The sequence below is a fragment of the Chiloscyllium plagiosum genome, unplaced genomic scaffold (genome assembly GCF_037043375.1).
Source record: "Chiloscyllium plagiosum isolate Xiang-an unplaced genomic scaffold, Cpla_swu_hap1 HiC_scaffold_25, whole genome shotgun sequence".
NCBI classification, from domain to species: domain Eukaryota; kingdom Metazoa; phylum Chordata; class Chondrichthyes; order Orectolobiformes; family Hemiscylliidae; genus Chiloscyllium; species Chiloscyllium plagiosum.
The window spans coordinates 39584057-39608130 of NW_028270163.1; the positions used below are offsets into that span (position 1 = coordinate 39584057).

General features: G+C 38.5%; 1 protein-coding gene across 1 annotated transcript in view; it reads left to right on the plus strand.

Annotated features, from left to right (window-relative positions):
* The window catches only part of gna13a (guanine nucleotide binding protein (G protein), alpha 13a), a 58595-nt gene that overhangs the window by 24874 nt on the left and 9647 nt on the right, over nucleotides 1-24074 (plus strand). Inside the window, exon 2 of the mRNA XM_043714820.2 lies at nucleotides 11034-11084. Within this exon, the coding sequence (XP_043570755.1) occupies nucleotides 11034-11084 (51 nt within the window). The remainder of the gene's footprint in view (nucleotides 1-11033; nucleotides 11085-24074) is intronic.

Below are 24074 nucleotides of genomic sequence, written 5' to 3' on the forward strand. Positions count from 1 at the left end.
AGCACAACTATACACTGTATAATTTATCCGAATGTTGAAGCAGACCCTAACCGCAAAGCTGAATTGAAATTCCATCTGCTGCCCTGGCATTGACTTGCTATGTTTTGTAGTTGTAGCACCAGAGGGGCATCTGCGTTTGGAAAAAAATAAGCTATTTGGCTTGTTATGAGGAAGAGTTGTTTGTTATTTAGATCCTTTGAAATATCATGTTATATCATTGTATCATTTCAAATCATGCATTTTAACAACAGTGTAGATCAAATCTATTTCGTAGGCCCCATGTTGATCAGGATTTTGTTTTTGAAGTGAGACTCCCTGATGTTATTTGGAGAAGAGTAAAAAGGTTTTTTTTCTTTGGCATTTTGCTGTGCAAAAAAAGGGCTACTAGTTTGAATGTATTTCAGAATAAATTTTCTGGTTGTAAAACATCTTTCGACATCATATGATATATAAATGTAAGTTGTTCTGTGTGCATCCTATCAGCAAATGATGACTAATTTCAAATTTTATTGCTTCATGTGAGATAGGTAAAACATTTTTACTGTCTTGGAGCTGTGGAAGAATAAGTTTTTTGAGCATGTGAAGATGTCGGTGATAGTATCCAGTCGAATGGAGGCCTTTGGCCCATCTTCATGCAGGCTTAAAAAAAAGAACAATCCATCCTAATCCCAATTTCCAGTTTTTGACTGGAGTCTTGTAGGTTGGAAGAGATATGGTGTTTCCTTAACTGGGGCAATATTGAGGCCAAGAAGTGGTTAGTTGAAGATATGTTCATGGAAGTTATCAAAATACATGATAGCCATTGAACTTAGGAGTAAATTTGGTAATTTGAAAATTCAAGCTTTTATTACCCATTTGTAGAGCATGAATCAGATCAACATTTTAATAATTTGATGGTGATTTACAAAAAACTGATCTTATGAGCAACAATTGACAAAATAATCTTTCATTGTAGGCTCAAAAGTTGCATAAAGTATAGTGCAAGTCTTTCTCTTGGTTTATCAGAATACCTGCTTGGGCTGGTTGAGTTGAGGCAGTCTTTGAGAAATGATATCCAAAAATACAAAGCTTCAGTGTTTAACCTCTATTCAGAGCACATTTACTGAGTATCCTGTTGTGATGGTGTATACAAGTTTAAAAAATATCATGATTTGAGTAGGCTTGATTTGAAGTATCAATTTTTAGTACCGTTCTCTTTCTGAAAATTAGCTTATGTATTCTATAACTGTTTTGGAGTGTAAAATTGTGATCGTGCTGGTTCTTTCTCATACCTTTATTGGCATAATACTGTTTATTCTTACATGAGGTGTGTCTAAGCTGTTTTGGTTTCTTGAAACAAACTCTCAAAGTTTTCAGTAATTCTGTTCATATAATTGCATTTCTGTGTGCATGCAATGTTTGCAAAGTGGCTGTTGTTGGATTCAATGGTAAATAATACTACTTTTAAAAAATATATAGCTCGCCTAATTTTAGTCAAAGTCTGAAGTTCATAGCCTGAATTTAAAGTTTTTAGTCACGGTCTGGTTAGTGCAAAGTTTGCCTGTCATTATGAATGTTTTCTTAATACTGTGTATACAATTCATTACCTTATTATTGTTCCATATCACATTACCTTTTTAGACAGCAAATATGTTGCTTGGGCTTTAATCATATTTATGAAGCCTGTTAATAATAAAGTTCAAATTTAATAACCCACCTGTCAAAAATCTGGGAATGAGGCACTTTCTAGGTTTGGGTATTATGGTTGTGACAAAAAAATTAATAGATTAATTTCATTGAAGAAACTATAAACCAAACTGTTTTTCAAGAAACAAACTTGGTGAGATGAAAGCTTGACACCATACATGTACAAAATAGTTTTGATCAGAAATAGGGATTAACATATATATACTTCGCCAACTTTAAAATAATAAAAGTTGCGTTTTTTGAAAGTGAAAATTTCTGAAGTTAGTTACTATCTCAGTTCAGTTATATGACTGCATTTATATTAAAAATATTATCTTAATTCTTTGAATATCTGTAAATAATGGTTAAAGCACATGTTTTGGGCTCCCCATCTATTTTAATGTTGGCAAAGAGATTTTCAGTGATTTGAATACCAGATACAATATGTCCTATAAGGTTGCAAATGTAATTGCTTTTAAAAGAAAATTTTGTTACAATAAGACATGTGTAGTTAGTATTTCAAATCTAGATGAGTGGATGGCATGGACTTGCTGTACTCTATGGTTTAAGGCACAACGGCAAAATAAAGATTTAGAGATTTGACCTGCCAACTGTTGAGCTGTTTTGTTAGCTTTGCCAATTTGGTTTCATTTAACATGACTTTTAGGCGCTTGTTTCTGCTGTAAATTAACTGCTCAATGTGAGTTTGCTAAGGAAGTAGCACCAAAACTATTGCAGTATGAAGAATTTGTTTCTGTGTAATGTTTGGTACTTGCCTGCATATTGAATTTCAAAGTGATTGTGTTCTTTGAGAGGTTTTTGGTAAATGTGATGAATTTGAAAATGTAAATCTGTTATTTTTCAATTTGGAAACTGAGTCCATAATGGTGCTCCTTATTGTCTTGCACAGGTTTTTCAAATCATGTATTTATGAAACCAAAATCATTTGAATCAGTTGCTCCAGACAACTCAAGCTTTTCTGTTTTGTATCTGATAAAAGCTTTTCTGTGGCAGTGTCATTTGAAATGTCAGAAATTTTATGAAGTCTTGTGAAAGTAGATTTTTAAGAAACTACGACAGTTTCCTTGAAGTGCAGTTAAGTCACTGTACTTAATACCGTATCAACAAAATGCTTTGAACCCAAGGATATCCCATATTTTTGTCTTTATTGGTTTAGTGTTATTGTAGCCCTAACTATAAAGTTTGAACTTGCATTCTCATTTGTTTGCACCTCAAGTTGCTGGCATGAACACATCTTGTAATTTTGATTTAGGCTTCATCGAGAGAGAGCAGTAACAATAAAAGAACTGAGAGAAGAAACAAAGTTGCAATAGCTGAATAAGATATACAGAAGCCTTTGGACTTTCACCAGCTTAGGAGCTGTCTTGGTTTTCCACAGTAAAAGCTAATTTATCTTTCCTTCAGTGCTATAAGCCATGATACTTAATTGATAAGTCTTCACTTTTGATAAATGTACAAGCCACCCTCTTGTAAATCAGTGAAAGCATCAGGTGAGTGTGAAACAGTTCTGACTAGCATAAGAATCATCTCGGCAAACCTGGTTAACAGAAACCGTGACTTTTTTCCAGTTTTACCGTCTATCCGTAATCCATGGTTTTCTCCCCCACCTGTTACCTGTGTATAAGAACAGATAAGGGGGAGTTTATTAGGCAGTTAGAATTCTAACGAGTAGAGTTAAATGCTGATTGTTTCATAATTGTTTATCTATTGTTAGAGTTGATTTGCCTGTAATGAATAATAAATTTTTAAATACAGAAACCTGATCCATGCTTTCTGTTGACCTGGCTTAACAGACAAATATGTTGGGGAATCCTTTTAAAATATCTTAACTTTTGTGATAATAATGGGAATTGTGGTTTGATTGACCGTCTGAGTAATTTATAATCATTCAAACTTGCTGGGAATATGGAGATGAAACTGTCCAGAATAAGCTCTTTCCTACTCTTGTTTTGAGCTACCTACAGCGTCTGAATTTTACAACATTGACAAATTAAGGAATGAATACTTTGGGATAAAGGAGTTAAATTCCTCAATCTATTTTCGTTTTGTGTCCATTTATCAAATTCATTTATCCATTGAGCATCTTGATACATTGGAAATTGTTTGTATTCACATCTAAGAATGCTTTAACATTGAGCAAGATTCTCTGAATATTTGATTTAACACTATTTGGAACTAGGGCATTTGACCTATACTATGAAGTTCACTTAAGTCTTGATGCAACTTCAATTTTCATGAACTTCAAAATTTAGCCATTTTAAGAAGTAAAATACTAAATCAACATCTTGAGTCATGTATTTTGTAATTTTGGTTTTATACATCTAAGTGATAATTGTACGTTTTTAGAATAGCTGTATTTTTGTAATCTCGTCATTTGTCAGGATCAACTATCACCTGTTATCAGTATTCTTGACTTGTCTAAGACCTCTTTGGTGCTGCAACCTCTTTGGTGCACTTGAACTAAATAGTTCTGGACATAAGTAACAAAAAATGTGAATACAACCCTTTCATGCTTAATTTGTTATGCAGGGTAGCGAGCAGTGTTGCTCTGTTCACATTTAATTGTGACATTTTGCAGAAGCAAATCGTATTTAAATTTTTCTCTTGATTTGCCAGGCAAGTGTTTTTCCTTTCACTAATATAAAATCACCGAAAAGACATTGAGTTTGGATGTGTATGTTCTGCTAATATGCATCATAAACACTTATGAATTTAGGAAATGTTCAAGTTTGATTTATGCAGAATGTTCAGCTCTTCTAAGACATTTTATTCATGCATTAGGGGAAAGAGAAAATGTTCAGGAGTGTGCCCAAAGTACAGATTTCTTGATAATTATCTCTTGATGTCTTAATAGCAATCCTTTCATTTCTTGTAAATGACAGGGGGAGCTCACTCTATTACCCATAATGTTACATAGTGGATGCTTGCACTTTTAAAATCAAATTTTCTGCAGTGGTTGAATACCAGTGATTAGTTCATTGGGAGAAACTGATGTTGCTTGATACAATTGTATTCCGGTTAAGTATCTATCAGATGTGACAATTTGTATTTGTATTTTTGAACAGTCATATAAAGTCTTGATTCCTGAACAAAATGTTTAAAACTTTAGATGCATTATAGAAGGAATTTTCGTTGAAATTGCAACAGTATGGCAATCATTCAAAGACTGGTAAGTAACTACAACATCAAATAGTTGTGAATGAAGAAGATGGCCCAGTTAGAGTACTTAAGTCTCTGTATTACAGCACCCAAATATATCTGAAAGGCATCCAGGATTTTTACCTCCACTGTTTGGAAATGCAATGCATTCACGTTTCGAACCATATATTAATTTAAGGTTGCTTGGTGGCTGTCTGCAGAATTAGAATGGGAGTGATTGCTCATATTTCAAATTCAAATTTAAAATGCCAGCAATGATTATTTTCTTTGGAAGTTTTGAAATTTAAAAGGAATTGTGTCTAGCTGTTTGAAACATCTTTACCTATGTGAAATGTTGTAAATGAATTGTTCAAATAAATGTTATTTTAATGTGAGATTAAAACTATGGAAAGGCTTTTCCAACCTTGGGCAATGTTTGTTTCAGCATTCAAGCAAATTGATGATGTTTACCAGTTTAAATTTTATTGGAGTGAGCAAACTTTTTTTTTCCCTACTGTTCACACATTTGAATTATTTAAAAAGTTCCTCGTCCATTGACTCCTCCCAAGGTGAAGATCTTCATTCTTCAAACTCGCTGTAATTGAAAGTTAGTAAACAAATATTGCATTGCACAAAAGGGTTCTGTGTAAGCTGTACACTAAAAAAAATAAAGACTTGTATACACTGGAAACTCGATTATCCGATGTGATGGGTGGGCAGTATTTCATTTGGAAAATCAATTATTCAGAAAATTGATTAAATGCAATTCCTCTGGGGCGCGGAGAATTTAAAGTCTGCTCCATGTTCAACAGACTACAGCAGCACACAGTGCGTGAGGCTCTGGCCGCCCCCCTCCCGGTCCACCTCTGGCCCCTCTCTGGGGCATCCGGACTGCACACCAACAATCAGACTGCTGCAGCTGCCTCTGTGGGGACGCAGCCACAGCCCCCCACACAACTTTTTTTTTTACTAGGAGAAAGTGACAACTGCAGAGGCGGGGGGGTGGCGGGCGGTGGTAGTGTTAGGGTACACCCCTCTGTAGAACTCCAAGGAAAGTGTAGGGAGAGAGGAAGGGCGGGCAGTCAGTCATTTTGAGACAGTGCCTGTTTAATCACTAAATAAAAGATATGATCACTGTTAAAAACACGTCTTTGCTGTAATGTTTCTATCAGGACCTCAAGATCTCCTTCGAATAGTCTGATTTCGGTTAATCGAGGTTCCCCTGTAGTGCCTTTTGCAAGCTCATGAAATTCCACAAGTAATAAAGTATGATCACTTACCATATAGGCAACAGCATTCAGCTTATGCACCGTTAAGGCCCCATGAATAGCAATAAGGGAAGAACCAGATGCTAGTTGAAGGCTACATGGAAGCTAGGACATTGGGAGAACTTGCCTGCTCTTGAGTGTTATGGAATCTTCTATGCTTATCTGAGATGGATAACTGAGCCTTGATTTGAACATATTCCTGAAGGGACTGCAAAATGTGCAAACCTGGATTCTGTGTGCTCTTGTCAGAGGGTCATAGAGATGTACTGCATGGAAACAGACCCTTCCCTCCAACTCATCCATACCGACCAGATATCCCAATCTAATCTAGTCCCATTTGCCAGCAATTGGCCAACATCCCTCTAAACCCTTCCTATGCATATACCCATCCAGATGCATTTTAAATGTTGTAATTTTACCAGCCTCCACCATTTCCTCTGGCAGCTTATCCCATACACTCACCACTTGCTGTGTGAAAACGTTGCCCCTTGGATCCTTTTTAAATCTTACCCGTCTCACCCTAAAGCTATGCGCTCTAGTTCTGGACCCCACCCCAGGGAAAAGACCTTCCATCCTATCCATACCCCTCATGATTTAATAAACCTCTATAAGGTCACCCTTCAGCCTCTGACGGTCCAGGGAAAACAGCCCCAGCCTGTTCAGCCAGTGGAGCTTGAATGTGCATTGTGTAAATCAGATGACGTGAATTAACTTATTTTGTGATTGTAGAAAATGTTTGTAATAAGAACTTTGGATTTTTAAAAAATCATCTAATTAATCACCTAAGCAAGGCATTTAAGAAGGTTCCCCATGGTAGGCTCATCAAGGCATTTGATGAGGTTCCCCATGGTAGGCTCATTCATAAAATCAGGAAATATGGGATGCAGTGAGATTTGGCTATCTGGATTCAGAATTGGCTGGCTGACCGAAGGGGGAAGAGTGGTTGTAGATGGAAAGTATTCTGCCTGGAGGTCAATGTTGAGTGGGGTCCCGCAGGGCTCTGTTCTTGGGCCTCTGCTATTTGTCGTTTTTATAAATGACTAGGATGAAGAGGTTGAGGGGTGGGTTAGTAAGTTTGCAGATGACACAAAGGTTGGAAGTGTCATCGATAGTATAGAGGGCTATTGCAGGCTGCAGCGCTACATAAACAGGAGGCACAGCTGAGCTGAGAAATGATAGATGGAGTTCAACCTGGATAAATGCGAAGTGATGCATTTTGGAAGGTCGAACTTGAATGCTGAATATAGGATTCTTGGCAGTGTGGAGGAACGGAGGGATCTGGTTGTGCAAGTACATAGATCCCTCAAAGTTGCCACCCAAGTGGATAGGGTTGTTAAGAAAGCATATGGTGTTTTGGCTTTCATTAACAGGTTGAATAAGCTCGGACTTTTCTCTCTGTAGAGGAGGAAGAAGAGAGGAGACCTGATGGTGGTGTATAAAATGATGAGAGGAATAGATGGAGTCAATAGTCAGAGACTTTTCCCCAGGGTAGGAGTGACTGGTACGAGGAGTCATAGTTTGAAGATATTAGGAGGAAGGTATAAAGGAGACTTCAGAGGTAGGTTCTTTACGTAGAGAGTTGTGAATGCATGGAATGCATTACCAGCTGTGGTGGTGAAAGCAGAGTCACTGAAGACATTTAAGCGACTGCTGGACATGCACATGGGTAGCAGTGAGTTGAGGAGTGCGTAGGTTAAGTTACTATATTTTACATTAGGATTAAACCTCGGCATAATAGAGTGGGCCAAAGGGCCTGTTCTGTGCTGTACTTTTCTATGTTCGATGTTAATGCTTTAGCTCTGTTTGGTAGCAGTTGACATAAATTTTAAAAAGTTTTTAGCTTCTAAGATAAAATTGACATGATTATCTGAGGCTTCTATTTTGATAGCCAAGCAAATAAATTTCAACCCAAACATTTTTAAACTACAGTTCACACTAGTTATGTGACCACTTATGCATGTATCTGAGGTTAACGCTACTTACGTTGTGATCCAGACATATATTTTCCTTGTAACAGGAAAGATTGATATGGAGTTGGGAGGTCATGCTGTGGCTATACAGGACATTATTGAGGTCATTTTTGGAATACTCCGTGCAATTCTGGTCTCCCTGTGATAGGAAGGATAATGTGAAACTTGAAAGAGTTCAGAAAAGATTCACCAGGATCTTGCCAGGTTGAAGGATTTGAGCTATTGGGAGAGGATGAATAGGCTGGGGCTATTTTCCCTGGAGCATCAGAAGCTGAGGGGTGGCATTACAGAGGTTGGTAAAATCATGAGGGGCATGGATAGGGTTAATAAATAAGGTCTTTTCCTGTGCTGGGGGAGTCCAGAACTAGAGGGCATGAATTTAGGGTGAGAGGGGAAAGATTTAAAAGGGACTTAAGGGGCAACTTTTTCACCCAGTGGTGCGTGTATGGAATGAGTTGCCAGAGGAAGTGGTAGAAGCTGGTACAATTAGAACATTTGAAAGGCATCTGGATCGGTGTATGAAGAGAAAGGGTTTATAGGGATATGGGCTGGGTGCTGGCAAATGGCACTAAGTATATTTTTGGTATCTGGTCAGCATGGATGAGTTGGATCAAAAATGGTCTGTTTCCATGTTGTACTTTTGATTGTTTATGAACTCTTTAATCTCATCATGCTGCTCAATAAAATATCAAAAGCAACTCAAAAGTAATGGGTTCAGGTAAAAGCTGTATTTTGGTCAGATATTTAATGGCCATCAAACTTTTAAAAGAAAACAATTACATCATGAATCAAAGAACTGAATCTTCAGTAACTTGAGGTTTAGGTTGAATTATGTAGAATAAGAATAAAATTTGACTTCAGTTTGTCCTGAATTTTAATGAAGCTTTAAAGTTGAATGCATGCATTGTCACCTGCTGTTGTGGATTGAATTGTTGCTTTACCATTCACTAATGCAAAGTAGGAATATTCAAATAGTAATTTTTAAAATTAGTTTCAGCATTTAAAAGCAGCTACTCATTTTAAACTTAATACACAGAATGACAGAAAAGGTATTCCCCATTTATCAACAAATCTTTCACCATGTTTATATTTCACACCACCTTTTCAGCAGAAATGCAGTGTCAGTGTGACTTTTCATTTCGCAGTGTGTTTCGAAAATAAAAATTATCATTACTTAAAACCACAGTTTAAGCAACTTTGCATTTTTGAGGCATAGATAAATGCCTTATTGTTTTATAAAATGCTTTTTTGCCCTTTGCCGTAGTGGGTCAGGGTAGCAAACTTTAAAACAAAACACTTTTTAGGCAGCCTGTCCAACATAAACGTGTCATTACCGGCATATTTAGAGTATAGCTTTTTCAATTTCTAATTGGAGTAAAGGACACATTCTAGAATTAAAGTAAGTGAATTCCAAGTTGTTAATTTGTAAATAGCTTAGCTGAGTACTCTGGTTTTCGGAGTGTGGTTAGAAATAAATATGTTCTATTAATTTATATGCTACAAATGCAAATCTGCTTAATCCAGTGGACTTTTATGCACCAATTCCGAGATAACCCGTAGCCTTATTTTAAGTATGATATATTCAAGATACAAGATTATCTACTGTAAATTTCTTGAAAGCTAGTTCATCAGAAATACCAATCTCAATACTTCCTTTTTTTTCAAAAAGGATATGTTTGCATCCTAAGGTAAACTTGAGTCTAAATTAACTTAATTATTTCAAATATCTCTTTTGAAAACAAGTATGCTGTAATTTCTATTCTTTTACTCATTCTTGGGATGTGAGCATCGCTGGGTGGCCAACAAGGGTGCCTGTCCCTTGTTGCCCTTTAGAAGTTGGGGGTGAGCTGTCTTCTTGAACTGGTACATTCCTTGTGCTTTTGGTTGACCCACAATACCGTTGGGGAGGTAATTCCAGGATTTTAATTCAGTGACAGTGAGGGAGCTATTTCACTAGTATTTGAAGCACAGAGTATTCTAGTCCAAATGATGGAAACCTAAAACAAAAAGTGAACTGCTAGAAACACTCAGCATGTCAAGCAGCATCTGTGGACAAGGCAAGGAAGAGCTAAATTTCAGATTAGTGATCTTTGATGAAAGCCCATTGATCTGAAATGTTAGCATTGCCTGCCCCAATAGGGTGCAGCTGATTTTCTGAAGATACTTAAACTTTTCGATCAAGTCCTAATGATCAGGGCAAAAAGAAAACCCATGTCGAATTTTCTGTATTTTATATTGATGGGTACCTGTGTTTTTGTTATCATAAAAAAATCATATCAGTTGACAGGTCATCAAGAAAGCATTCCACAAATTGAGATTTTATGGTTCATGTAGTGGTCACTGAAATTATTATTTGGAAAATCTACCAGAGGTTGTTAGCAAACCTTAAGCAGTTTTTCCCGTGTTGGCAGTTGCCCAGCTGATATCCGTTATAGATATCAAGGCGTGCATTGAATTGAGCAAGTACCTAATAAACTCGTTTTGATGACAGTACTGTTTACCTGTATCCAAAGATTGCAAATATTTTTTTTCTCACTGATTTGCACTTGTAATCTTGGTGTAAGTTCTGTATTTAAAACATATACATAGTTATGTCTAAAATGTTTGACTTCTCAAATTTTATTTGCTCTAATATATTTTACAATTATCTTTTAACTGTTGACAAAATTGTTCTTGATGTGCTCGAACTATGATTTTTTTTTGGCTGTATGTAGCAACTTGAAATTATACAGGACCTTTTATTGTACTAAAATATTTTGAGATACTTTGCAGGGAGTACAGGATGTACACATAATTGTCAAATTCTCAAGCAGAGAAGAATGATTCACAATTTGAAGACTATTGAAGCTGTTTCATATTTATGAAGTATCTGAATACTTAGCACCAACTTTGGAGGTACTTCACTCTGCTCTGATATGAAAGTCACATCTAGTGGTGTACTAAATGTATTTTCCCTCTTTTCCTCCCCCAGGGTGAATCTGTGAAATATTTCCTGGACAACTTGGAAAGATTAGGAGATCCAGTAAGTAACTAATGAGTGAATGCAGATTTTCCTCTAGACTCTTAAACGTGCAATTTTGAATGGATAAATTTAACTTGGCTGAATAAAACACGTTATTCTTTTTGATATTATAACCATGCATGGACACTCTGTTCAAGTATTTCTTTAAAGACAGTGAAGGCTTTAATGTGCAATTAAGAATCAAAATTTAGATGGACAGAAATAAAAAGTAGAAAAATTAATTATGTTTTAAATACTCAGTTAAACACTCAGATAAATGAATTTTTATCCAAGTTATAATTTCTTTGTCGGTTTCTTTTCTGTGCTTAGATTATTTTCTATTCAAGTATGTGTTTTTAAAGCTGTTAAGATTGGATAAAGCATATGTTATACAGAGAAACCTTGATTTTCTGAAGGACGTGGGCGGGGAGTATTTTGTTCGGATAATCAAGCGCCGAATAACAGTTTAGCCAAGCATCGGGACATTGCAATCTTGTTTGGATAATCCAAAATTCAGATAATTGAATGCCGGATAATCGAAGTTCCTTTGTATTACTTCCAGCCTGTCTAGTCACCATTGATTCCCTTTATTCGCTCAAGGAACATGGCTGTCACTGGCTGTGCCAGCAATTACTTATTGCCCTTGAGAAGGTTATTGTGAACTGCTGCAGTCAGTGTGTTGCAGGTAGAACTGCAATGCTGTTATGGAGGAAATTCTGTGGTAAACAGCAATGTTTCCAAGTCAGAACAGTGAGTGGCTTGGAGAGGAATTTGCAGGTGATGATGTTCCCGTGTATTTGTTGCCCCTGTCCTTCTAGATGGTAGTGATTTGAGGGATTGGAAGGTGTTGTTGAAGGAGTTTTGGTGAATTTTTGCAGAGCATCTCTTAGATGATTCACTGCTATTGAATATTGGTGGTGCAGGGAGTAGATATTTATGTATGTGGTATCAATCAAGTAGGCTACTTTGTCCTGGATGGTACCAAGCTTCTTGAATGTTGTTGGAGCTGTACTTATCCATGCAATTCGAAAGTATTCCATCACAGTCTTGACTTGTAGTTGGTGGACTGCCTTTGGGAAGTTGGGAGGTGAGTTATTCACTACTGTATTCCTAGCCTCCGACCTGCTCTTGTAGCCATTATATTTACATAGCTAGTCCAGTTCAGTTTCTGGTCAATGGTAATTCTAGCATTTTGATAGAATGTCAAGGGGCAATGCTTAGGTTGTCTCTATTGGAGATGGTTATTGTCTGACTTTTGTGTTGTGTGACTGCCACTTGCCACTTTTCAGCCCAAGCTTGTGTATTGTCTTAGTCTTACTGCATTCATACGTGGGCTGCTTCAGTATGTAAGGAGTTGCAAATGGTGCTAAATATTGTGCAATCATTGGCAAACATTCCATATCTGACTTTGTGTTAGAGGTGAGGTCATTGATGAAGCAGCTGAAGGTGGTTGGTCCAGGACACTAGCTTGTGAACTCCTGCAGAGATCTCCTGGAGCTGAGACGTCTTACCTTCAACAACCACAGCCATCTTCCTAAATGTCCGTTATCATTCCAACCAGTCAAGTTTTCCCCTAGATTCCATTGACTGCAGTTATGCCAGGGCTCCTTGATGTGACACTCTGTCAAATGCAGCCTTGATATCAAGGACAAGTACTCTCTCCTCACCTTTGGAATTCATTTCATTTGTCCATGTTTGAACCATGGCTGTAATGAGGTCAGGAGCTGAGTGGCCCTGGCAGAAGCTAAACTGGACACTGGACAGCAGGATAATGCTGCTTGATAGCATTGTTAATGACACTTTTGATCACTTTATTGATGATCAGAAGTAGAATGATATGGTAGTAATTAGCTGGTTTGGAATTGTGCTGCTTTTGTGTACATGACATACCTGGGCAACTTTCCACATTGTCAGGTAGATGCCAGTGTTGTAGCTATATTGAAACAACTTAGCTAACAGTTTAGCAAAGTTTGGAGAACAAGTCTTCAGCAGTATTGCTGGAATGTTGTCAGGGCCCATGGCCTTTGCAGTATCCAGTGCCTCCTGATATCACATGAAGTGAATTGAATTGGCTGAAGACTGGCATCTGTGATGCTGGAGACCTTTAGAGGAGGCAGAGATGGATTATCCACTCAACACCTCTGGCTGAAGATTATTGCTAGCACTTCAACTATCTGCTTTAAGTGCAAGTATCCATTATAAAGTATTTAATAGCAGAGCACTTGGAAAACAGTGACAGTATTAGATGGAGTCAGCATGGATTTATGAAGGGGAAATCATGCTTGAAAAATCTACTGAATCTTTTTAGGGATGTAATTTGTAGAGTTGGGAACCAGAGGATGTGGTTTGCTTTAACTGTCAGAAGGCATTTGATAAAATCTTGCACAAGAGATTATCAAGTAAAATGAAAGCATGTGAGATAGAAGTACTTAAATGGACAGAGAACTCGCAGTATGGTGTGGGTCCTATTTAGCATGCTCAAAGTGCCACACTACACAATGTAAGGTTGTGATGACAGAACTTTGTCTCCACAAGGACTGTGTGGTGGTCACTCTCACTGAGACTGACAGATGCAACGACGGGCAGGCAGGTGGTGAGGATGAAGTCGAAGTATGTTTTCCTCTCTCGTTTCTTCACCACCAGATCAAGTCTAGTAGCAGTGGGCTTTAAGACTCTACCAACTCGATTAGAAGTTCTGCTGCTGAGCCACGCTTGGTAGTTAAGTTTAAAATCCCTCACCCAGAGTACATTGTGCTCTTGCTACCCTGCATGTTTCCTTCAACATGAGCACTGACTCATGTCCAGAAACTCTAGCCACACTCCCCTACATCAAAGACATCTCTGAAATGACAGCCAAATTACTCAGACCCCTTAGCATCATGATAGCCCACAAACCCACCAAAACACTAAAATAGCAGCTCATGAACTTGAAAGACCCTACACCGACAACAAGCAAAACTAATGTCATCTACAAAATACCTTGCAAGAACTGTAACAAACACCACATTGGGAAACAAGCAGAAAACTAGCTACCAAAATAAATGAACATCACCAAGCCACAAAACAACATGACCCTCTGTCACTAGATAAGGAAGTACACCACTTTGACTGGGACAACACATCCATTCTAGGACAAGCCAAACAGGCATGCACGAGAATTCCTAGAAGCATGGCATTCCAATTGGAACTCTATCAACAAATACATTGACTTGGATCCCATTTACCACCCCTGAGAAAAAGAACAGGAAATGTCATCACCATAGGAATGATGTCACCACGTGACATGACATCACCAACCCAAGGAAACTCAAACATATAAATAGAAAGCAGGCTACACCACCAGTGCTTCATATGGCGGCTCACTAAAGATGTTACCTACTAGGGTGACAAAACGTCTGAAAACAAACCTTGCAGCACAGTGACCAAGCCTACATCCAAAATTGTATACTTCAGGAAAAAAAAGTGCAGATACACAGGAATTAATCAAGTTCACCTTTCAGAACAAAAATAGTGTGGTGCTGGAAAAGCACTGCCGGTCAGGCAGCATCTGAGGAGCAGGAGAGTCAACGTTTTGAGCTTAAGCTCCTCCATATTCCTGCTCTTCGGATGCTGCCTGGCCAGCTGGGCTTTTCCAGTGCCACACTTTTTGACTCTCGTCTCCAGCGTTTGCAGTTCTCACTTTCTCCATATTAAAATTAGCCCTGCTACCCACCCAATCCATTTATAGCCTGTTTGTTTTTCAAATCCTACGTAGAATAGTGTGTAGTTCTATTAAATAAGATTAGTAGGTTTAGCTGTGAGCTTGCTCTCGATTCAATTTCTTGATGCCATTGAAAGGTGCAATTTTTCTCTCCTTCCGCACCACCATTTCATTCCCTTTATTTTCTTTCGCTGAATGATATTTTTGTTACTAACCGTTTTAGTGGGCCATTGTGGTCATATTGTGATATTTTAAAAGTCTCTTTGATTGGGCTGCCTTTCGACAAACTGTTTGCTTGAAATTAGTTGATTTGTATGAACTATTTTGAAGTGTCTGCAAGTTTTTCCTCTGATGTTGTTCCTTAGTGAGCAAAATCTGATTTTTATTTCCCAATATTAGTAATTTTACATATACATTCCTGTTTTATTGGGACCGATTTTTAGGATCCATTCAGCTTTTTTACACTTGCGTGGCTATTCCAGTGTGTTGTTGAAAAATTAATTCCTTAAGTCTTACAGAAAATAAATCTGTTTTTTGTTCCTTCACAACTCATTGGATTTTTCTGAAACTTCTCTTAATCTAATAGCAAGGACCCCATATAACAATTCAGATTAATCTTTCCAGCTTTTTAAAGTTATTTGCGTACAGTTGTGAACATTGCATGTATAAAGATTAAAGGTAACCCTGAAGGAGTTATGAAGTATCTTAGAGGTGCTTTTTCTGAACTATTCCTCTACAGTGGATGTTTCAGTTGTGGTATAAAGTCCTCATTATTCATAGGAGATATATTTCAGAAACATTCAACAAAAAGCAAAAGAACGGCACAGTGACTCAGTGGTTAGTATGGCTGCCTTGCAATTCCAGGAACCCAGGTTTGATTCCAGCTTTGGGAAACTGTCTCCCTGTGTCTGCATGGGTTTCCTCCCACAATCCAAATGTGTGCAGGTTAGGTGAATTGGCTATGCTAAATTGCCCATAGTGTTCAGGGATGTGAAGGTGAGGTGCATTAGTCAGGGGTATATATAAAGTAATAGGTTTGAGGAATGGGTCTGGGTGGGATACTCTGAGGGTCAGTGTGGACTTGTTGGGCCAAAACACTATAGGGATTCTGTGAAATTCTATGAAAAGAACGAGAATTGGGGCTTTATTTTGCATAGGCATTAATGAATTTTTGATAACATTCTGAAATAGTAACACAAGTGCGAAACAACTGAATGAATTCCAAAGGTGGAGGTTAAATAAAATTATTGAGGCAATGAATAATGCAGACGACCTGTATTTGCCTTGTAGGAAGGTAAACGTTAACTTTCAGCAAGTGGAGTATTTTGTCATTAAATGTTTCACAACACATTGCCTGGGATTATAGCTAGGGAAGGGTTGGAGGTGAAAGTGACAGTAGGGAGAGAGAGCATTTGTCAATCCTTTTGAAATTCTGCTCATTCAAGTAATGATCTTTTACAAATTATGAATGGATAGACCTAAATCTCAGTTCAGTAATGATCATAACTGACTCAATCCACAAGTCAGTGAGTATTCTGTACACTTTGAATAAGAGAGTTCTTCCTTGCTGTCCTTCATGCCTGCCATCTTCTAAATCAACCAAAAGGAAAAAAATGCAAAAAGGACTTGTGCAAAAATGGTACTATACATTCTCAAGTAAAAGTCGATCCCTTATTTTTGGCTAGAAAATCTGGAATGATCTGTATATCCTGTGTAAAAATGGCCCCCTAGTTCTTCACAGATAACAGCTCAACATTTGAGAGTTAAAATATTATCCTGTGCATAAATGTGCTATTATATGTTTTGATGTACACTTCACATCAATGTTATGCTGCAGATTTCTTAATCAAAAAATGTGCTGGAAAAGCACAGTTGATCAGGCAGCATCCGAGGAGCAGGAGAGTCTTGAGCATAAGCTTTTCATCGGGAAGGTAGGGGTTGATGGTGATAAGTTGGAGCAGAGGTGGAGCAGACATGTGGGAAGGAAGATGTACAGGTAGGACAGTTCAAGAGAGTGGTGCTGAGTTAGAGGGTTGGATCTAGGAAAACGTGGGGGGGCGGGAGATGAGGAAACTGGTGAAATCAACATTGATGCCTTGTGGTTGGGGGGTCCCAAGGCAGAAGTTGATGTGTTCTTCCTCCAGGTGACAGTGGAGGAGGCCCATGGTTTGCAAAGTGGGAGAAGATCCTTGGCAGAGTGGGAGGAGAGGGGCACGCACTAAACAACCCCATAGCTGACCACTTCAACTCTCCTCCCAGTCTGCTAAGGACATGCAAGTCCTGGGCTACCTCCCACTGCCAAATCCTAGCCACCCCACGCCTGGAGGAAGGACACCTCATCTTCTGCCTATGATTCTGTGTGGCTTGAGAATCCAATGTTGCTTTCACCAGTTTCCTCATCTCCCCTAACTCCGCCTTATCCCTGATCCAACCCTCCAGTTTGGCACCACCAACTTGAACTGTTGTATCTGTCCATCTTCTTCCTATCTGTCAGTTCCACCCTCCACTCTCAACTATCACCACCACTCCCCACCTTCATCTACCTATCGCATTCCTAGCTACCTTACACCCAACCCCACCCCCTTCCCATTTATGTCTCAGCCCCCTTGGGCACCCCTCCACATTCCTGATGAAGAACCTATGCTCAAAACATTGACTGTCCTGCTCCTCGGATGCTGCCTGACCGGCTGTGATTTTCCAGCGCCACATTTTTTACTCTTATCTCCAGCATCTGCAGTCTTCACTTTGTCTGACAGATTTCTTAAGTTCATTGTTGAACAAGTACTATAATTTGTATATTTAGCATGATGCAAAGTTTATCACACCATCATTTCCTATATAAGATTGGCCTACCGGTGTAGGCATTTACTTGACTATAATTACCATGCAGGAGAAAGTGAGGACTGCAGATGATGGAGGTCAGAGTCGAGAGTGTGGTGCTGAACAAGCACAGCAGGTCAGGCAGCATCCGAGGAGGAAGGAGAATCAACATTTCGGGCATAATCCCTTCATCAGGAAGGACTGATGGAAGTTGGAAGCTTTGAAAATGTATTGTGCAGAGAAGTATATTCAAGATGTTGTCTCAATGCCAGCTGAGGTAGAGCTATACAGCCCAATCCCACACTTCAACTTCATGGTCTCAAGTTACAGTATTTCATCTGCACATGAGATTCAGTATCTATTCCTCCCTCCATCACCCTTTTCAGGCAGAGAGTTGCAGACCTCCATGACTCTGAGGTGGAAAAGTTCTTATTCTTATTAAAATTAAACTTCTTGGTTATTAACACATCTTCTGCTGGTAATCGATCTTTCTTGTCCATTCTGTGTCTCGTATTTATATGCTTCAGTTAAATTTCCCTTGGCCTCTCCTGTTCCAAATAACTCCAACCGTTTCAACCTCTGCTGTTAGGTAAAGTTCCATATTCCCAACAACATTCTTATAAATCATCTTTGTACTCTCTCCAGTGCAATCATAACATCACAATCTGATACAGGCGCCCTGATTATTTTCTCTTTTATCATTCTCTTTTCTAGTATTGGACACTGAAGCCAGTTGTACTATTGCCAGCCTGGTTAAATCAGAAATTAAACTTCATAGTCCATGTAACTTTGTGTTGCAGATATGGTATAGAGAGAAAATCATAGGCTTCAAATTAGTAATGTTATTAATTATACTGATTTTATAAACTACATTTTTTAAACAATTCTGAACTTACACTGGATTTGGTTGCCACCCACATAATGCATTATTGGTGCCCTTGGGAAAACTAGTTGCAAAAATGTGTCTTTAGTTCCAATATTCATTGCTTTATCAATCATTCATTTATGATACAGCCTTAATCCATAATCAATTACTTTGTTCCATTTATCAGTGCCTTTGAAGCAGAGAGTTGTGACAATACTTGATGAAAAGAACATTCGTTGTTTGGTCATGTTTTGTGGAGAATACCAGTTCAAAAGTGTAAATTGAAATGTGGATATTAGCACTGATGCTTTCTCTTTAGCAGTGTGATTTTTCAGATTGTCTATGCAGAGTTTGCTCAACATCAGTGACAGTGTAGGTTTATAACTACAAACTATCTGCAATTGTCATATGCATCCAAGTCACATTCTTGAAATAAGCAACATGAATATGGTTAAACTTTGCACCTGATTTCATATTTTGTTGGTGCTGGTCTCTGGATTTGCCCTTCTGTGCAAAATAAAGAACATGTACAGTCACTTTAAATGCATAATCACTTCCAGTGGAAATTCTTCCATAATTTAAATTGGAATGCGTTCCAAATGCTCAAATTTATAATTTTTGTATATTATGTTGTCAATTCTAGATTCCAGTCAAGTGATTTAAACTGGCTCCAGAGCAGTGTATATTTATTGGATATGAAAAATACCGGTTCATTTAAGTAGTTCTCAGCTTCCAAATAAATATTTTATGAATTGCATATTCAGTTAACTCCGGTAGAAATAAGCTAATACTGGCGTTACCAGTACTCCAACAATAACCTGTTAAAAACTATTGCATGTATTTGCGTGCGAGTAAGGTTAATGCTCAATGATGTTTGTCCTGCATTTGTCTTTAAAATAAAAGCCACACAAATAACTGATTTTCACTAATGGAAAGGTATGTTAAATTTGAATAACAGCATACTATTTGCAATGTTAGAAGTGCACATTTCCTCATGAGTCTAATAATTTATTTTGTAACCATGGAAGTTAATCTTATGTGCTTAAAGTTTATACAGAAGCTTTTTTTTTGTTGTGGTATGTGAAATTGGATGTGGCATTGTCTTATTAATTGGATAATGTCATTTTGATCTGATTACATTGTCAAAATGATTTGCGTAGGGAGAGATTAAAATGTCGGATACTGTAAAGCTGTCCCTCGACTGGTGAGCCTGGATCGTACTCTCAAGCTAAAGGGGTAACCATTTCTCCTGTCTTGAAGGTTTGCTTTTAAAATTCTCTACTCCAGATACTGTGGAGTCTGTTGGATACTGTATATTCATGACTAAGATTGATAGATATTTTAGGCACAAAGAGAATAGAGGGGTATTGGGTCAGGCAGAAAAGTGGAGTTGAGGTTGAAAATTAGCCATTACCATATTGGTGGCAAAGTAGTCTCCAGAGACTTCTGTTTCCTATGTTCTTAAAATCTATATGACCATGTTCATATAGATCACACTGTTGTGGAAGCCCATTCATACACCCATTGTTTTATTTTGGCTATCAGATTATTTTGGACTACGTTATGTTTTTAAAACCGACCTCCAGGTGTATGCCTAAATATAGTTGAATATGGTTTATGCTGTATAGCAGCTATTACAAATGTGTGAACAGGAACTGATGGCTGTCTTTTCCTTGACACAGTAAGTTAAAGAATGTGGGCTGGTTGCAAGTACAGTAGAAGAGTATTGCACAACAGGTTATCACTTATGAATTTGTATTGTCCCACTTATTGAGTCCCTGATTTTGGCTGTGTCCAGTAAGATATTGGGCAAATATATTTGTTTATAGGGATGATAAATAATCCTAGAGTTTTAAAAATTCATTCACATGTGGGACTTGGGCATCACTGGTTGGGCCACCAAGTTGTGCCCTTGATAGCATATTTTTTATGCACATTTTTTCTCAAATGTAACTGATTAATCCTAGAAACCAAAAGTTCTGCCTCTTGTACTAAGGCTAAGTGCATTGCTTAAGCAGATGCTCTTGTCATCCTGTACAGTACAGTTTTACCTCCTTCATCTTTATTCTGGGCCCTGGAGGGAGAGAGAACAATCGCCCATGTGCACAGAGACATGAGTTCATGGTCATCTCTGGAACAGCAGTTTCTCAATGAACTATATAGTCATTTTACAGGGAGGAGCATCCAGATAAGGCAACATGTATATTAATTGGGTGATTGTTAGAATCAACACATATCATAGTAAAGATTAAGCTATCTGCTGTTACATAATGAATACTTTTCACCTTGTTAACTGACATTACATACTGAATGCTACCTCATCTTGTTAAATGGCTCTACATAATGAATGCTTTTCCACCTTGTTAACCCTTGCTTCCAGCACCCCATTGTTAACTGTAAGTCCTTAGCTGATCTGAATCGTGCTCAGCTGTACCTCTTATTTCCCAAAACTCTGAAATGAACTTTTTCCCTGCCTGCTTATACCCTATACACATTCTCACTATAACTTAGAGTCATACAGATCTACAGCACAGAAAAAGGCTCTTTACTGCACTTGTCAAAAACAATCACGTAATTATTCTAATCCCATTTTTAAGAGCTTGGCCATAGTTTTTTTTGCCTTGGCATTACAAGTATCACCTCTAAATATGTCTTAAATATTATGAATATTTCTGTCTTTACTACCCTTGCAGGCACCGAGGTCCAAATTCTCATCACCCTCTGAATGAAAATATATTTCCTCATATTCCCTCAACCTCCTCCCCCTTACCTTAAATAAATGTCCCATGGTCATTGATCCCTTCACCAAGGGGAAAGGTTTCTTCGTATCTACCCTGTCTATGCTCCTTAGAATTTTCTACATCCCAATCATGACCCCCTTGGTCTTCTCTTTAGGGAAAACAATTGTAGTCTATCCAGTCTCTCTCCATTAGCTTTAGCCAAGCAAATTCCTAGTAAATCTCCTCTGCATCCTGTCCAGTTAAGTGAACTGGTTCAGAAGCCAAACCTACGCTGAATAGACAAATTTCCCACCTCATCAGGTGCAAAAAATGTAATACAAAAGAACCTCGATTATCCTGAATACCAATTATCCAAAAATCAGATTATCTGAAGGAGATCTGGAGGTCCCAATGGAAACATTACATCAAAGACGTGTTTCCAACAGTGATCGCATCTTCTATTTATAGTGATTAAACAGGCAATATCTTCAAATGACTGACCTCCTGCCCTCTCTGTCTCCCCACACTTTCCCTGGAGTTCTACAGAGGGGTGTACCCTAAACCCCACCCCCCCTCCCCCACATAATATGACCAGCATTGCCCTATACAGGGCAAAGGTGGAACCTGTCAAAAAGTTGCAGTAAAAGGTGTGTGTGCGCGCGCTCACACGCGAGCCATAAAGGTGGCAGTGGCAGCAGTCTTGTTGGTGTACAGTCTGGCTGCCCCAGAGAGAGGGCGGGGGCAGTGCTGGATGTGTGGGGGGGGGGAGGAATGTTGGACGGGGTTAGGTGCGGGGTCTTGTGTGCTTCTGCAGTCTCCTGAATGGGGAGCTGACTTTAAAAACTCCGAGCCCCAGAGGAAAGGCATTTAATCGATTAATCGAATAATCAGTTATCCGAACGAAATAGTGCCCGCCCATCTCGTTCGGATAATCGAGGTTCCCCTGTAAAAAGAAAAGTCAAAAGTTGGAGAAACTAGGATTACAATTAATTGTGCTAAGCTTAAGGGGAATTAGAAAGGAATGAGGATAGAGCGAGCTGGAACGGACTGGGCAAGGAGTTCAGAGGCACAGCAGACACACAAACATAAATTAGATCAGGTGTGGAGCACTTGGTTCCTGAAGCCTGCTCCACCATTCAGTGAGATTATGGCTGATCTGATTACTCCAAATTCCTGTCTACTTCCGCTTTAAAAATATTTGAAAGCTTCACCTGTTCTGGAAGATTTGCAAAGACTAATGACCCTCTGTTGGAGGATTAAATCCCCTTTGTCAGTCCTAAATAGGTAATTCCTTATTTTTAAAGTGTGATCCTCAGTCAAGATTCTCCCATGAGAACAAACCTTTTCACATGTACCCATGTCCTTCAAGATCTTATGTTTCAATCAAGTTGCCTCCTACTGTCCTAAACTGGGAAGGCTATGATCCTAGCCTGTCCCCATAGTGTTTGCCCATAAAGCCCGGGTCCACTCCCAGCGCGCACGCAAACAGTGTTTGAACTGCGCTCAACGGATTTGTCCTTTCTTAAATAAGTTGACTAATATTGTACAGAGTACTCCAGATGTGATCTTGCCAATACCCTGTGAAGCATAACTTTTCATGTTGAATTTCCCTTGTAATAAATGATAACATACTGTTAGCTTTCCTCATTATTTGCTATACCTGCTTACTAATATGTGATTCATGTACTTGACTCAATTCCTCTGTATTTCAGAGCTTTGCAACCTCTGTCCATTTACCACTCACCAGATCTCTCATCAACGTAGTTCATTTTTATTCTTGCTGTCAAAATAGCCAATTTCGTATTTCCCCCCCATTATATAGCATTTGCTACGTCTATTCACTTAACCAATCTATATCCTTTTGCACCCTCCTTGTGCCCTCTTCAGAGTTTATTTTCTTCCCTATCATTATGTAATCCACAAATATAGCATCATACCTTCTTCCTAACATCCATTTTTATTCTTTATATAAATCGTAAAAAGGGAAGGTCCCAGCATCCAGAATACCTAGATTTGGACCCAGCAACAGTGACAGAACAGTGATTAAAGTTCCAAGTGAATGATATTTGTCTTAGATTGTAACTCCTAAGTGGTGGTGCACCCAGGCGTTGTCTGCTGTTGTCTTCAAGAAGATGGTGGGTTTTGAAAGGTGCTGTTGAATGCGCATTGGTGAATTGCTGTGGTGGATCTTGTACATAGTGTAGACAGCTACCACTGAGCTGGTGGTATAGGGAATGAAAGTTGAAGCTGCTGGAAGGGATGCCAATCAAATGTGCTTCTTTGTCTGGATGTGTTGAGCTTCTTAATTGTTTTTGGACATCCAGGTAAGTCCACCAGGCTGGTGGACATCCAGGTAAGTGACTAGCTCCTTGCAGATGCTGGACAAGGTTTAGGAGATAGGCGAGTTAGTTGCTGCAGAATTCCCAGTCTCTGACTTCAAATTCAAGTCTCAAATGCTTACAGCCACAATATTTATATGATCAGTGGTAGCCTACAAGATGTTAGTAATGGGGATTCAGCAATGGTAATGCTGAATCTTTTTGGGAGATGGTTTGATCCTCCTTTATTTGCACTCAACTGCTTTCTGATATGCAGTTAAAAAGCACTTTTATTAATTGGCAGTATTTTAGATTTGAATTTTGGATACCACTAATCTGCTTAGCCTAATAAGGCCTATTCTGCCAACAAATTTTGTAGGTCCACCATAAACCAATGTTGTGAAATTGGCAGCAGAAAGTAGTTGGTGTAAAAAATTCCTTTACTAACCTCTCAAATTCCAAATGGAATCGTCAGGATTAAAGTGTTTGGCAGTGTTTCTTTGTGGGTCAGTGAAGCTCTTACGATTACTTTCAATTGCTGACAGTTGTAATTGACACATGCTTTCTTGTCATTATACAGGTTGTTCT